This window comes from Sparus aurata, chromosome 18 (genome assembly GCF_900880675.1).
Source record: "Sparus aurata chromosome 18, fSpaAur1.1, whole genome shotgun sequence".
Taxonomy (NCBI): domain Eukaryota; kingdom Metazoa; phylum Chordata; class Actinopteri; order Spariformes; family Sparidae; genus Sparus; species Sparus aurata.
Window position 1 is genome coordinate 24,016,976 of NC_044204.1, and position 16,354 is coordinate 24,033,329.

The following is a 16,354-nucleotide window of genomic DNA, read 5'->3' on the forward strand; positions in this document are numbered from 1 at the left end:
GCTCCAGGATAAATATTGGGGGTTAATATATGAGAATAAAATAAACGTTCCTGTAACATAAGGAAAAAATGAAAAATTGTTTTTCTATCTAGATTTTGTGGAACCGCTCCTCTTAAATTCATTCAGCTTAAACAATTCAAAGGAGAGAAATTACTCTTTGGTTGAACTTCTCATAATCAAATGTAATGCCACAACCTGTGATTAGGGATCAGTAGAACGGACCAAATGTTAAAAAGGTTGAATCACTGGTCTACTAAAATACTCTCTAGCCTACGCCTAAACCATCTAAAGTACGGTTACTCATAATCCAGGAAAACAGCATTACATGATATTATATATTATATTATATTATATTATATTATATTATATTATATTATAGTATATTATATTACATTATACTGATGCATTAACGTGTAGTGTATGCAGTGAATTACTGCTGGACTAATTTAAACTTGCCCTATTGCTAGTTAGTTTAATCAATGACATCATAATCTAAAAAGATAAAATAAAACAGTCGATTAAATGTAGTTTAGTACAAGGTTCTATATTTTCCTCTGAATTGTTGTGAATTAGAAGTGTCTTCAGTCGCACTGAATGGAGATACTCAAATAAATAAGTAACTCAGACTTGTATGTCAGTACATGTCTCCTGTGAACATGTCGCGCAGCCCATCAGCAGTACCCCACTTTCCAACTTGCGCCAACAGCGTATTTATTCACGTACACCGACAAAACCAACGTGTGACGCAACTTGCGTAAGAGCTGCTCAGTATAGAACCCACCGTCGCCATAAATAACTGAAGGCGGGCAGTGCCCATGCGCACTCTGCAGAGGACGTTGTTATCCTCTTAGCTCCATCCACATAAACATTTCTAAACATCCAGCGGTGGATTTGTTCTTCGCACATCCCGCAGGTGAGTTCTGAGGAGACGCTCCTCAGGCCGGCTGATCGTTTGGACCTTATCAGCGACTGACGGCCCGATGGCCTCTCTGTCGCTGTGAATGTTGGTCATCGGGCTGGTAAAACATGTTGGACACCTGAGTGGACGTGACTTCAAACAGCAGACAGGGCGTAACGGATCATGGGGTGACACTATTGATTATGTGTTGGATTTACGCGTGTGTCCCTTCTGCAGAAACATCCTCACGGTGGTCTTCGAGCTCCCTCTTGTGTGGCTTGTTGATCGATGATCATGTCCCCGCTGCTGTTTTTTTTTTTTTTTTTTTTTTTTTTTTTTGCAGAGGGTGGGCACGCATGTCAATCCCGTGTTCCTCTCTGCATCATTGTAGATTAAAAATGATCTCGTCTGTCTTCGCAGGAGAAGATGTCCTCCTCTATCCTGCTCACCGCGCTCTTCACCCTGCCTCTGGCTGTGGGTGAGTGCAAGGATATCATTTTGACACCACTTTGAATAAGACTCCCTTTGGTGTTCATAATTATACACAATAATGGCTTCAATGATTAATAATTCATCATTTTCTAATGTGTTCCATGTCCGTGTCCACTCTCACAGGCTATCCCCTTTGGCAGGTGCTTATCCTGATAATGTAGCTATTAATGTTGATAAACTATCATCTTATTGACTTCTCGTTTGTGATGAGACTTAAAGCTATCATATATCATTCTAATGAGGTCGTTGAGGGGGCGCTGTGTAGTTTTGGAGAAGAAACTCAAACTCAGCATTTTAATATTTACAATGTTAATGAGGTAATAATACAAACTGAGAAATATTTATCTTTTCTGTAACTGCATAAACGAGCTGTTTATTCAGCGGAAAACAAGGAATATGTTTGAAGCCAGACAGGTGGCAGGGTCTGCCTCATATAAACAAAGTAAAACAGTATTCATCTGTGTTGTACTTTAAGGTCAGTTTTCAGTTTATTCCACAATAAAAAACAAAAAGAGTTTGTTTATTTAGTTTGTCTAGGCATTACAAAAAAAAACCAAACAGTCTATGAAGATCGTTCTCTTCTCATTAAATTGTCTTCCCTAAAACTACTGAATGCACCTTTAATAGGGTGGCAAATTTCGAATTCTCTAGTCGACAGCCGACGCTGGTAAATTGTGTGTAGTTACACATGAAAATGTTATTATATTTTTTTTATAATATAATGTACCTATTCCACAGTTGTAGATGTTGATAAATCCGGGGGAGAAAAAGTGGCACTCCAGATTTGTCACCCTGTTGATTGTTTAATTAAATCCTCAGATTAACACAAGATCTGATTATTTTTGCTGTTTTTGACAGCTGGAGTAACGCTGATGTGGCTGTATAGTAGTAAGGTACAGGTTCGGTGAATAATTGTGCCGAATTAACCGAAATAACGAACAATGCGATCACATGAAAATATTGTAGAATATTGTAGAATATGACAATGCAAGGATTGAGAGGTTACAATTACAATAAAACATAAAAGTACACATCAACATTTTCTTTTAAAGGAGTGTGTTATAATGTAGCCTGTCTAATCTTGATGGGCTCAGACAGGATAGGCCGGATCAGCCCCCCGTCCCCCAGCTGAGACCTGGGAATAACAAGCACAGACAGCGAAGCTAAAGAGACGGAGAGGCACACAAGGCCTCAGTTAATCCACAGTGTGATTTATAGCAAGTTGTAATTTACAGATTGCTGATGATTACCTTTTTGTTTTAAGTTTCTTCTTCTTCTTCTTCTTCTTCTGATTCTTCTTCTTCTCTGTCATTGGTGGTCACGGACCAACTTTAAAGGTGCACACAGCCATACACTGACTGTAAATTCTGCCCTTGTTATATCAATGAAAGCAATTTCGCTCCATATTATAATGGCCGCTGATTTCATTATTTAGTGTTTATTGGTGTGGCGGTAATAATCTGATTTCTGTATCAATTGGATTCAGTGAAAGAAGCTCTTGACATATATCAGTGTAAAGTGCATGAAAATGGTCCAGATCCGAAAAATTACCAATTTATATCACTTTTAGGAAATGTTCAAAAAAAGTATGAATGACCGTTTTCTTCACTTCATCAAGTCAGAGATCCAATCAGAATTTACACTGAGATTATGAGCAGCAGCCTTTATATGTTTTGCCAGGCAGCCAAACAGCAGTTTGCCATCAAATGTCCACAAACAGATTTGCGTAAAAAAAAAGTCAGGCAAGACTACCTAAACTGTTGAGGTTATTCAGTATATCTTGACTATGAGAAAAAAAGTGGTGTAAGAGCAGAACCTTGGAGGACGCCTCACTTCAACAGAACTACAGAAGATTATGATTTTATTGCTACAAGAGAGAGAACATTAAGGTCTGCTCAAGTTTCTAGGTGAACAATCTTAAGTTAGACTCCATGCTTAAATCTAATAGAGAAGCTAGAAGGAGGTCATTGTTGGCATTAGAGTGCTCTTATATGTGACTGAAAGCAACTGAATGATTTGAGACTGTATGAGCAAAGTGCTACCATATTTTCCTCATTGATATTTTAATGAGTTCTAAGCATCTTGCTCAAGAAGATTGAAATTAATCATGTTCATTCTGTTTTCTCCGCAGGTTGGGTTGTACTGGGTGAGTCATATGCCTCATTTTATCACATAATAGTCCATAGTCTCATCACTTCCCGTCTGGATTACTGCAACTCCCTCCTCTCCGGTCTCACCCACAAATCCCTGCACAAACTTCAACTGGTCCAGAATTCAGCTGCCCGTGTCATCACCAGAACCCCCTCCATCCACCACATCACTCCCGTCCTACAGCAGCTCCACTGGCTCCCGGTCAAGTCCCGCATTGACTTCAAAATCCTTCTGCTAACATTCAAGGCCATTCACAATCTTGCCCCCCCATATCTTTCCAATCTTCTCCATATCGCCACTCCCTCTCGCACCCTCCGTTCATCCTCCTCCATTCTGCTGACTGTCCCCCCTGCCCGTCTCACCACCATGGGGAGCAGAGCTTTCAGCCGCTCTGCTCCCCGGCTCTGGAACTCTCTGCCACCCGAAATAAGGAACATCACTACACTATCTGATTTCAAGTCCAAACTCAAAACACACCTGTTTAAGATCACCTTTCTTAGTTAAATGAATTTTCTGTCAATTTTTACTGTTTTCTTTTCTTGTGTACTTTGTGGCTTAAATTGTCTTTGTTTACTGTAAGGTGTCCTTGAGTGACAGAAAGGCGCCTATGAAATAAAATGTATTATTATTATTATAATCTTCACCTATGAAACGTGTTATCCACAGTTGCTCATTTTCTATTTCCACTTCGACAGGTGAGAGAGAGGAAGCCCAGATGGTGTGTGCCGGGAAGGAATTTCGTCTGCCTGTGTACTCCACATCCAGAATGGTGATTTTCACACCAGACTCTGACGAACCGCGGCGTGTCCTGCTGGACAAAACCACAGTGAGTGGAAGTGTGTCCCTGCTTGTCTTTCTTCTTTGTTGCGTGTCCAGATTTGTAAAACCTGTTTACTGTACGACTGCAGGTGAGGGAGCCGCGGTTTAAGTGGACCAGAGACAAGATGTTAGTCCTGAAAGAAGTGACTCATGCTGATCAGGGACTTTATGCCATCAAACTGTCGTCTGGATTCACCTACGAGACTGTTCATCTGACTGTTTCAGGTAAGAAAGTTTCCTTATTTTATCGCAATCATCAGCTGCCTCCTTTACTGTCCTGAAATTAAAGGTCAGAATTTGAGATGAACACATTCAGAAATTGACTAAAATTATCAAGAGACTGTGAAGAAATAACAGTTTTGAAATCCCTTTCAAGATAGTCGCAAGATGAGTGCTTGAGAGATGACAATAAATTCCCATTTTTTCGCGAATTTACTCTAAGTTTGAGTTTTTTCTTGTTTTTCATTTAAAACATATTGTTTTGGATTAATTATTCAGAACTTGAACAATTATTGACATGAATACAGCTGATATGTTTAGAGGGGAAGTGACTCAAAACTGCTTTGTTGTAAGTGGTTACAAGCCAAAAGAATTTGAAAACTTGCCTGTCATGCTTTTTATGCAGAGTTTTTAAATCTGAACAGTAGTTCGTAACAACACCTGTCAATGAAGTAGATCAAAATGGTTCCCTCTGAAATATAGGAACTTATTGGGGCTCTGTGGGACCAGTGTCGTGCTTGATGCTGGTCATTGGTTTGAATTAGCAATCTTTATATCTGAACTAGTGTTGGCTACTGTTGCTGGTACTGAGACGAAATCTGACCCTCATCCTTCACAAAGAAATCCACAGTCTAGCAGCATTAAACAACTGAAACAGATCATCCACAGGCTTGTATAGGCAAAGACACAGAGACAGGGAAGGTATCATTGTTCACGTCATATTACAATCTGCTCATATATTGCCAATAACAAAGTGATTGATATATGTAATTGCTACAGATTGTTCCAGAGAGCCCCTTTAACGTAAAAAGCGGCATAAAATTGAAACACTCACCTCTCAGAATTGAACTTCAGGTAAATGTGCCTTCCATTGCTGATGATCTCTGTGAACCCTCACTCATTCTTCCTGCTCCAGAATGCATTAAGTCCTACCACAGGAACTACGGGGAGAACTTCGAGCACAACATCCCTGAAAATGGCTCCCAACTGGAGTTTTCCCCTCGCGGAGCTCCACCTGAGGCCATGCCAGTTGTGCTCTGGAACCGGACGGACCCCGAGACCAGCAATGCTGGCCGGGGACGGCTGCTGCGCGGCGGGAAGGTCTGGGTGGCCGAGAGGGTGACGCAGGCGGACCAAGGCAATTACACCATGAGGGACGACACGGGGAAGGTGGTGTCCCGCAGCACCCTCACTGTCCGCGGTGAGCAGAGACGGAAGACAAGAGTTTTAAGAAGCTGACTGATGAATAACTTCAGGATCCCGTCAACTGTAACATTTATGTTTTATCTTTCCCTTTCCATCTGACACCCTCTCATACATTTCATCCCGCTCCTCTCTCTGTGTTCATGATCCTGCATGTCGTTCCAGGACACTCCTTCAATGTCACCCGCTACACCAAGGAGTCTCTAAACCTGCCCCTCTTTCTTCCTATCCCTCATGCCCACCTCATTTTTACCCCCAGCCGATACCCTGACGAATCCTCCCTGGGCCCTTTTGACCCCAAGCCCCCTCGTGGCCCTGTGCAGCTTATCCGCGAGGGCCAGGTAACGGACCACGACATGCGCTACAGGGGCCTCATCTCCCTGGGCAGGAACGGAACCATCAATGAGGTCGTCATAGCCAGGCTGACCTCAAGGCACAATGGAGTGTATGAAATCAGAGATGGAGATGGCAACCTGGTGTCCTCCACCTTTTTGCATGTGCTCGGTGAGCAGCACGTCTTTAAATTCTTAGTTTCTTTGTAACTGAATTCTTCGCTTCCTCCACTGTCGCCCCTCGCTCTGATATCCATCATCCCTCTCTCTGTGTCCGCTCTCTGCAGAAAAAGGAGGCAGATGGCGCGCACTTCTCAAGTCCATCACTGTCCCTTCTGGCATGTTCGTGTCACTGGCCGGTTTCATCCTGTTCATGAAGCGGTACCCGAACTGCAGCCTGACGCAGATCATCGCCGGCCTCAGAGCAAACCGTACGCCCCCGGCCAACCCTCCGAGGGTCAACATCCAGGTGAGAAAATCAGGAGAATCAAGACGAGAGAAGACGATTTTTATTATTTTTTATTTTTTATTTTACCCTCCTTGTTAATATAATGCAAACACAGAGGCCAAAAAAACACACATGCTGATACAGGATCCATACACATATAATTATATAGAGAGAGTGATTTTATTTTCGTTTTTCATGCAGTTTCCGGCTGTTTTCACATTTTCCTGGTTAGAAATACATGAAAAGAAACCACATAGAGCACGCAAACATAAATAAATAAGTTCAGTTAAAATGAAAAGATAAAATGAAATGGTGGTGGGAGAAGAAGTAGTGTTTGTTGTTACATAAAGGTGGGTTGTGTAACAGAGTTTGGAACAGATAAATAACAACGGCACTCACGGGGCCACTACAACACAACACTACACTCTGACTCTTTATAAATAGAGACTTTTTGGAGATTTGCAGTGATTTAATCCATCTCATAACGCTTTATTGGAAGCATGGGAGGAATTGTAACTAGTAAATTCTTGATTTTCTCTGAAAGTCTTTTGGTCTTTAAGCAATATTTTATGATTGTTGTACCACAACCTCTATTTCCTCATTTTAACGGCGACACAAAGGCAGCATGGAGCCCAGAGCATGGACCACATGCAGGAATAGGTTTTGCACTCATCTTATTGATTGCCTGTAAACTGAAAATCCCTCATAAAGGCGCCTAAATGTGAATCAAGTCATTTGTCTTTTTTTTTTTCTTCCTTTTTTTGTGGCAATATATAGTAATGAAAACAGACATACAACTTAAAGCTGGAGTATGGAACAGTCTTGTGTATTCAGGCAATTGCAGAAGACGTTCACACATAGCTGATTAAGCCCATATCCTCAGGATAAATCTCTCTGAATTTTAAATGTTGTGTCAGTGGACACGCGCTGCACTGGAAACACCTGGAGCTGCATCTTTTGTTGAAGTTGCCATGGCAACTGTGTAGGGCTAATGGCAGAGAAACCCGACTGCCCCGAGAGGGAGACAAAGGGTCCATACTGAAGCTTCAAACATACAGACAGGGGGCGAATGATGGAATAGCCTTGGAGTGCTGAATTAATCTTTCACCCATCTCATGTGATGGTGTAACTTCAAAGTTCAGGTTTCACACCCAGCATCAAAGCTTAAGCATGTGAGTTTGTTTCACTTTAATAATGTAGAAGAAGACTCTAGGACGAGAGGTGAAACATCTTCAAAAAACTGAAACAAGTCCAGTTGCCAACGATACAGCATCTAGATTCATGATGATGAATGAAATCAGCTGTCAGGTCTCAAATAAGAATGTTGTTCTTCAGCAAAAGGAAGTAAAAAAAAAAGACATCTGAAGGATACATAAATTAAGACTGTATTACCAAACCAAGTGGCTGTGCTAAGTTTTGTGTGTGTGTGTGTGTTTGTGTGTTGCAGGATTACAGCCAGCCGAGCCCTCAGCCCTCAGGCTTCTACGGTCACTCTCAGCAGCCTGGAACACCGAGAAAATGGACCCCGAGAGCCAGTCCTACTCACAGTGTAAGGCTGATTGAATGATTTAAATGAATCAGTAGGTTTTGTCTCTTTGTTTGTAAAAATGTTAAATAACACTGAATGACATGTGCTTGTGTGCCGCCGTTCGTCTCTTCCAGGGTTACAGTCCGGTTATGACAGGAACTCCCAGAGCTCAGAACCAGGAAGCACACAGATCAGCAACTGGGAGCTCCCCTCGTCATAATTCGACTCCTGAGGTGATGCCACGCTCAAGTTGTGAGTAATTCACACGTGACAGACTAAAAGATTATCTAAACATCTTCATTTCCTCCTAGCGGGGAACAGCTAACGAGGAAGAGAGGAGGATTTCCTTTGCGGTGCCCGGGGTGTCAGACTGCCTCCACTCCTCCGAGGACTGCATTCAGTTCCAGATCAAGAAAGACAACGAAAGACGGAGCGAATCACAGCAATACTTTTCCACGCTGCCACTAGACACGGACACCTCTGAATCCTGCAGTGTTTACACGTCAGAGAAACTGAACTTCTAATAAAACGGAGAGTCTCAGCCAAAGTGAGGAAAGGAAGATGAAAGTACGAGAAGAAAAGAAAGACCTCACCTGTGCCTTTTGCATCTTTAGCCTAGTTTTAATGGTTCAGAATCAATATGGCATGCCACTTTTTCAAGTAATTTTTCTCGGAAGTGTTAGTCGAGCTTTAGCCTCCCTGTCTCATGTTAAGTATTTCTTGACACTGTCGGTGGTGCGCCTGAAATCTCCTGTGCTGTTACCTACCTCCGGACCCTCAGGACCAATATGATCTGCACTGGATTTGCTGCGTGACGGTGTGTTTGTCAGAGAAACGTGAGCTCTAGGGCTACTTAGAAGTTAGAATTGTGATACAAACGTTTGCAAAAGGGAATTCTTCAGTACTGTACATATTATATAGAGTAAGCTGACCTGTTTTTTCTCCGTCCACCACGTTCAACTATTCCTGACTGCAACAACGTTTTAATTATCACTTTTTTAATTCCCTTTTCTGCAGTTCAACAATTTTTGTAACGATATAGTGTACTTACCCTCGAGGTAACTGTAGTGATAGTTGTGTAAAATGTTATATATTCCACCAAATATTGCAATAGCCTATTAATCTGTGGACCTTGTGTACAGGATAATATCTCATCACCAAATCTTTCTAGTGAGAGAAGAGGATGGACTGCTGCTTGTGATATTTTTGGATTTATCGAAATGTCGTCTCTCAAACTAAAAATAAAATGTAGGTCTATATTTAACACACACACACACACACACACTTGAGATGATTTTCTCCATTGTACCAAATGTTTGGACAGAACAAAGGATTATTTTGATCATCGATTTATCTCTTTTTTGTTTTTATCTCTGTCATGTTTGTATATAACATTTAAGGGCATGTAGCAGACACTTTTTATCCAAAGAGACTTTTAATAATTCAGACATACATTCATACATTGATGGCGGTGGCTGCCACGCAAGGTGCCGACCAGCACACCAGGAGCAGTTTGGGGTTCAGTATCTTGCCCGAGGACACTTCGACATGTAGACCAGGGGAGTTGGGCCAGCAACCTTCCAATAACAAGACGCTGGCTCTACCCCTGAGCCACAGCCGCATATAAAATGTCAGAGTTGTCAAACTGTCAAAGTTTCAAAAGGTGCAATTAAATTCCCAAAGGTCACGGTAAAATGATAAATTTACTTATGTGTCTGCATGACTGGCCAAATCCCCAATATGTTCAACTTTATTTTTAAGTTTAACTAAGGAAAATACTTACATTTGTATGTACTTTTTTTTTTTTTATCTCATTATCATGACTTTACCTTTACTCATTAGTTAGACATTTTTTTAATCTCATAATTATGATTTTTGACTTATTATTTAGGTATTCTATCTCACAAATATGACAATTGATAATTACACTTGCTTTTTATAAAGACTTGGTTTGGGACCAATGCGGGGATGGGCTTTCATACCATTATAGAAGCTGTGTACGGAAAGTTTTTTATTTTAATTTAATTGAATTTTTTGCTTGATAAATGACAAGCAGTCAAATGTAAGCCTTCAATTCAGCCCCAGTTTTTGGTGCGTTGATCAGAGCGGTGGTGTGTTCGGCCGGCAGAGGGCAGTGAGGCCATGGTGACGCTGTGACGACCAGAGAGTGGCGGAAACCGTAGAAGAAGAAGAAGAAGCCCGTTTGTAGCGGCAATGAAAGGACAGCGTGTTACCTACAATTTGAGTAAAACATAAGTTAAGTCAACATTAGCGGTAATAACTATAAAAGTACAGGACGAGCGTGATCCCATCTTCACAAGAGACTCTTAGGACTGCGTCGGGAAGATGTCTTTGTTTTGTGCAAGTAAGTGGAGTTCAATTCATTCATATGACGGAGGCAGTGGAGGTTAGCTAGCGCTAATGCTACTAGCTACTTTAGCTAGCGTTAGCGGCCATGCAGTGCCGCCTTCCACTAATGGTAGTTCCCTGATCTTGCTTGTGATTGTTTCATTGTTGCAAACGTGTGGTTTCTAAGCTGTTGCTGCATTTTATCATAGTCTCCAACGAGGTGCCGGAGCACCCGTGCGTCTCCCCGGTGTCCAACCAGGTGTTTGAGCGCAGGCTGATCGAGAAGTACATCGCAGAGAATGGGACGGACCCGATGAACGGACAACCCTTGTCTGAGGAGCAGCTCGTAGATATTAAAGGTAAACTATATGGAGTTCCTGGAGAAATACACCCAAGTGCCAGATTATTACGAAACATATCACTTAGCTAAAAATAAGACAGTTCTATGCGAGAGCGGTTTAACAAATCATCACAACTGAGAAGCTGTAACAAGTGAATGTTTGACATGTTGTCTTAAAAACGTATTGATTATTGAAATAGTTGAAGACAAGCATTGTGTCTGTTGATAACGTGCTTAATTGACCAGTGTTTTAGCCATTGTGATTTCTGAAGGTATGTTTGCAGAAATATCACATGTACATGCAGCAAGTGTGACTTGCACCTTTATTCCATCATGTCTTGAAAAGTGCTATTTGTGGACAAGACTAATTTGATGAATGAATAAGTGTGAGACTGATTGTTCCTAACATGAGCAACTTTTCTGTTTTAGTGTCTCATCCTATTAGACCAAAGGCTCCATCAGCAACAAGCATTCCTGCCATTCTCAAGTCTCTTCAAGATGAGTGGGTAAGTGTTGTTGACCTTGTGGAGGTGGCAAAAGAGAAATCCGCAACAACACACCTTCATACGGATAATGTTTCCCAGAATAGCTGTTTTGAATCAGGAGTCAGATGTTTTTAAGGTCTGAGTTGGAGCCAAATCCACCAATCTTGGATTTAGTAGTTCACAATGCGGTGCATATTCTGTCTTGACTGAGAAATTAAAACACATATCTCTCTGGTTGTTTTTGTAAGAGCCTCCATGGATTATTTGCTAAATTGATAATTGCAAATGTGCTTGTTATATATATATATATATATATATATATATATATATATATATATATATATATATATATATATATATATATATATATATATATATATATATATATATATATATATAATTAGTATGAGGTGCTTTTTTTGTTTGGTCTTTATCCTTTTTAAAATATTGATTTCAGTCAACAAGAAAAGTTTCCTTATCCTGTTTTCTCGTTTCTGTTTTAGGATGCTGTTATGCTTCACAGCTTCACCCTGCGGCAGCAGCTGCAGACTACTCGCCAAGAACTGTCCCACGCCCTCTATCAACATGATGCCGCCTGCAGAGTCATTGCTCGACTCACCAAAGAGGTCACTGCTGCAAGAGAAGGTGAGTGGGATGCGAGTGTTCGTGTCCACTACTGCAGGGCTTCATTCCAGTCGTGAAGCACATCAACTCTCCAGAATATGCTCCATATCAACGTGAGCACTGTATAATATTGTGAGACAATGTGTTCCTTACAAGATTTTTTTTTTCTCTGCGCAGCTCTTGCCACCCTCAAGCCCCAGGCTGGATTGGTTGCCCCTCAGGCTGTCCCAGCCTCTCAGCCAGCAGCAGCAGTGAGTGACAGACTCTTAATGCCAGTGGATAACATACTGATCAGAAATGATCATTGTAAGATTTTAACATACCTCCTCTTGACAATCTCTTATCTGTATTTCAGGGTGCTGGTGGAGAGCCTATGGAGATTAGTGAACAGGTGGGAATGACCCCAGAGATCATCCAGAAGGTATGGGTTTTTTGTCCCCCACTGCATAAATCATTATTCATATAAACTTTCCATTTATTTATCAGTGTGCCTATTTTCTGTTTGCAGCTTCAAGACAAAGCTACCATCCTCACTACAGAAAGAAAGAAGGTATTATACTGCCCTTTTACTTTGCTACATTATCTATAACTGTTGTGATACTGTGTTATATAATGTCACACTCCTTGAACTGTTTTACTTTTTCCTCCCAGAGAGGAAAAACTGTGCCAGAAGAGCTGGTTAGAGCTGAAGATCTCAGCAAATACCGCCAAGTTGCCTCACATGCTGTAAGTTTAGATTTCTATATGTTCGAGAATAGTTAATTTTTTTTAATCAGAAGTCTGAAAAAGTATTCTGATGGATTTGATATGTGCATAGTGTCAACATGAGCTCTCTTTGTTGCCTTCAGGGTCTTCATAGTGCCAGTGTCCCTGGTATTCTGGCTCTGGATCTGTGTCCCTCAGACACCAACAAAGTCCTCACCGGTATGTTTGTCTAATCCATTCCTCAGCTGTTTCTTGCCATTTAAAAGGTGTTTGTGATTTCTTTACATGCTACAAGTAATTCTGAAGACTTAATCTGATATCGATCCTCTTGTGTTCGTCAGGTGGAGCTGATAAGAACGTGGTGGTGTTTGACAAGAACGAGGAGCAGATTGTGGCAACACTGAAGGGTCACACGAAGAAGGTCACCTCTGTCATTTACCATCCATCGCAGGTAACATTTGCTTGGATACAAACATCAACCACACCAGTCGTTCTCCATAAACCAGTTCTGTGTCCGCACGTATGTTCAGTATGATCTGTTATTCTTACGCATCTTTCTTCTTCCCACCCCTTGCATCCTTGCTGTGTTTCCCCCTCTAGTCCGTGGTCTTCTCTGCATCTCCAGACAACACCATCCGTGTGTGGTCCGTCACCGGGGGCAACTGTGTCCAGGTGGTGCGTGCTCACGATGCAGGCGTCACTGGACTCTCCCTGCACGCTACTGGGGACTACCTGCTCAGCTCCTCTGAGGATCAGGTGTGTGAGCAATTCGACGAAAAATGCAAACAGACCTCGTGCTATATTTAACACTTAAGTACAGGCGATGTCTTCAGTGATTAACTGTGTGACACCACTGTCTTCATATTTAATTTCTTCTGTGTTGTGCAGTACTGGGCCTTCTCTGATATCCAGACTGGTAGAGTCCTTACCAAAGTCACTGATGAAAGTGCTGGCTGTGGTAAGTTTCTCTATGTTCATTTCTAGGCAGTGTTAGTAAATGACCTTCTGCTCCAGGTGCTAATGTTTCTGTCCCCTCCCCTTCAGCTCTCACCTGTGCTCAGTTCCATCCTGATGGTCTCATTTTTGGCACCGGAACTGCTGATTCCCAAATCAAGATTTGGGATCTGAAGGAGCGTACCAATGTGGCCAACTTCCCAGGCCACTCTGGCCCCGTCACCTCCATTGCTTTCTCTGAGAACGGATACTATCTGGCCACAGGTTAGTACTACTGATGGCACCTTTACATTGTTCTGGTTAATCTTTGATGTGCAGGTGTTCATCAGATTGCAATGCTGCAGAAATATTGGGGGGAAAACTCTGCACACATCACATTACTAGGCCTTCTCTGATATACTGACCTATCCTCAGGTCATCTTCAGCCCTTGATTCCGACTAAAAAGATCTGGAACTATGTATTTAATGTTTAAAATGCCGTAACATCCTTGTCTGTTGCTGCACGCCAGGTGCCCAGGATAGCTCGCTGAAACTGTGGGATCTGAGGAAACTGAAGAACTTCAAGACCATCACTCTGGACAACAACTATGAGGTAAAAATGAAAGATCATCATCTCTCGTCTATGACATGAATGGATTGAAGATTTTGGAATTAATTTTGTTGCTCAGAGTTGGATGAAAAGATTGATTCTGTACTCATGATTATACACTGTAAGTGAAGCTTGAGCAGAAAGACTGAATCTATTTCTTGGCTCATTGCGATGACATTTAGGAAGTTACTGGGTTTGGAGAGAAATAGTTACTGCATGTAAAACAACAACTTGGCACTTGTTTTAGTATGGATTAAACAAACGACATACATGTGGTTTCTAGAATGCCACACAATACAGCATATTCCTCAGCCAGGGCCCAACAGTTTCTTTTACTTCAATCAAACCTATATTTAAATATGATCCAGATTTTTATGAGGATCTGCATTAGATTGTAATCACTCATAGATGCCAGCACCCTTAATATGCCAGATTTATTCCATCAGGATCTGCGCATTATTCCCTGAGAAATTGACGTAAATGTTGAAAAACACCCTATCTCACGATGTTATCCTGGATATGTTCTTTATCAGGATCTGCACCAAAAGTTGCTGGGGTCTGTTGTGGGCAAAGACCCATTCCCCATCCAAGTTTCACTGAAATCCATGTGGTAATTTTTGTGTAATCCCGCAGACAAACAGGCACAGCTGAAAACATAACCCCTTTGGAGGTGGTTCTTATTAAAATGTGTAAAGTATGTGCTGGAAGGTGGGTTGTTATAACTCAAGAGAACCAGGCTAGCACTTAACCTCTGCATCTAATTCAGTCTTTCATGTCATCTCAGACTTAGGTAATTAAAAGTAAGCGTGATCAGTGATACTAACAGGAAGTATATGCTTGATCCACATATATCCTGTCTGTAAATTTAACTGCAGCAGAGAGCATGTAGGGAATAATTTTGTACATTTTACCACTGCATCAGATCTTTCCTCTTTTCTTGGCTGCTGCTGTTCTGAAGCTCACACCTTTTGTGATTCTGATTCTCATTCCTTTGTTTTTCTGTTGCAGGTGAAGTCCCTCGTGTTTGACCAGAGTGGTACCTACTTGGCTGTAGGAGGTTCCGACATCCGTGTCTACATCTGCAAGCAGTGGTCTGAGGTCCTCAACTTCACAGGTGAGTGGAAAAAATGCCTAGTCTCTAGTTTGCATTTCACATAGTTGTCACATAGTATTTGCTTTGTGGAAGTAGCAGATTTCTGACTTTTCTTTTTCCTCTCTAATTGTAGACCATTCAGGATTGGTGACTGGAGTGGCCTTTGGAGAAAACGCCCAGTTCCTGACCTCTGCAGGAATGGACAGAAGTCTCAAGTTTTACAGTTTGTAGAAAAAGATAAATACAGGATGAAGGGAGGAAAACAACTGAGAGGAGGATATGCTTGTCTATGTCTAAGCTGTCACCATCCTGGACACTGATTTGGCATAGACCTGTAATTTTTAGAAAAAACAACAAAAAATCACTGCTAACTTTGCTTCATTAGTGTTTGTCCATAAATGAGATCCCATAGAATGACCACAGTTAGGACGACATGTTTGTGAGACTGAAGTGTAAATGACGTGAAAGATACAGAAGCCAGTGTAATATTCCTGTCTGATTTGCAAGAAAATATGATTTTGCTGTAGTATTTGTTTTTTTTGTGTGTGTGGGGGGATCTAAAGATGCTTATAATACTCCAGTGTTATATTACACTGCTGGGACTAATTGGTGTGACCGCAGTCTGCTTTGATCCATAATGTAGACCAGCTTCATTACAGTATCTTTAGGGTGACATGAAAATACTTTGTAGTTACGTACAATACAGCTAAGAAGAAAATGAACAGGTGTATGAGATTCATGTTCCTCTGTGAAAAAATGTAGTCTTGTTTAACCTCCCTTTACTTTCATTACCCTTTCATTTGTTTTCATTTAAACATTGGTCTTTTTTCAATTGTATATTTCTCATTACTTGCTATTATACCTGTTGCAACTCTTGTCCTTTTACAATAAAATAAAATATCTTTTGTATTGCCATTCATCTGTTTGTCAAATCGAGGGCACCGTTGTGTCCACTACAGGAATAAAAATTATATCCGTTTCATATCAGTGCTTTGTTGTGTAGTCGCCCGTAGATGCCTTGTGATTTTAATTTGTTCATCACACCATGACAGATTTAAACTATAACTGGTGTTTGTTATTTTAAGTCCTCCCCATGACACTCCAATGAGTGTTTTGCTTCTTGTT

General features: G+C 41.3%; 2 protein-coding genes across 3 annotated transcripts; both read left to right on the top strand.

Moving 5' to 3' along the window:
- The first annotated feature begins 781 nt into the window (after positions 1-781).
- LOC115568759 (uncharacterized) lies at positions 782-9,785 on the top strand. 2 transcript variants are annotated; one of them, XM_030396331.1, is made up of 11 exons: positions 782-913; positions 1,319-1,376; positions 3,522-3,536; positions 4,237-4,367; positions 4,450-4,585; positions 5,496-5,780; positions 5,948-6,286; positions 6,402-6,583; positions 8,010-8,111; positions 8,225-8,323; positions 8,402-9,785. In XM_030396331.1, exons 2-11 carry the CDS (start codon positions 1,325-1,327, stop codon positions 8,612-8,614), a joined length of 1,554 nt encoding a protein of 517 aa, XP_030252191.1. In that variant the 5' UTR covers positions 782-913; positions 1,319-1,324; the 3' UTR covers positions 8,615-9,785. The 2 variants fall into 2 exon arrangements, with proteins under 2 accessions (XP_030252191.1, XP_030252192.1); XM_030396332.1 differs by having other exon boundaries at positions 1,319-1,369; positions 3,521-3,536.
- Positions 9,786-10,240: 455 nt separating this feature from the next.
- prpf19 (pre-mRNA processing factor 19) lies at positions 10,241-16,213 on the top strand. The gene is made up of 16 exons (XM_030396334.1): positions 10,241-10,455; positions 10,649-10,798; positions 11,209-11,285; positions 11,768-11,909; positions 12,066-12,139; positions 12,244-12,309; positions 12,397-12,438; positions 12,540-12,614; positions 12,737-12,812; positions 12,935-13,044; positions 13,194-13,349; positions 13,482-13,551; positions 13,638-13,811; positions 14,057-14,139; positions 15,145-15,250; positions 15,363-16,213. Exons 1-16 carry the CDS (start codon positions 10,437-10,439, stop codon positions 15,458-15,460), a joined length of 1,518 nt encoding a protein of 505 aa, XP_030252194.1. The 5' UTR covers positions 10,241-10,436; the 3' UTR covers positions 15,461-16,213.
- The last annotated feature ends 141 nt before the right edge of the window (positions 16,214-16,354 follow it).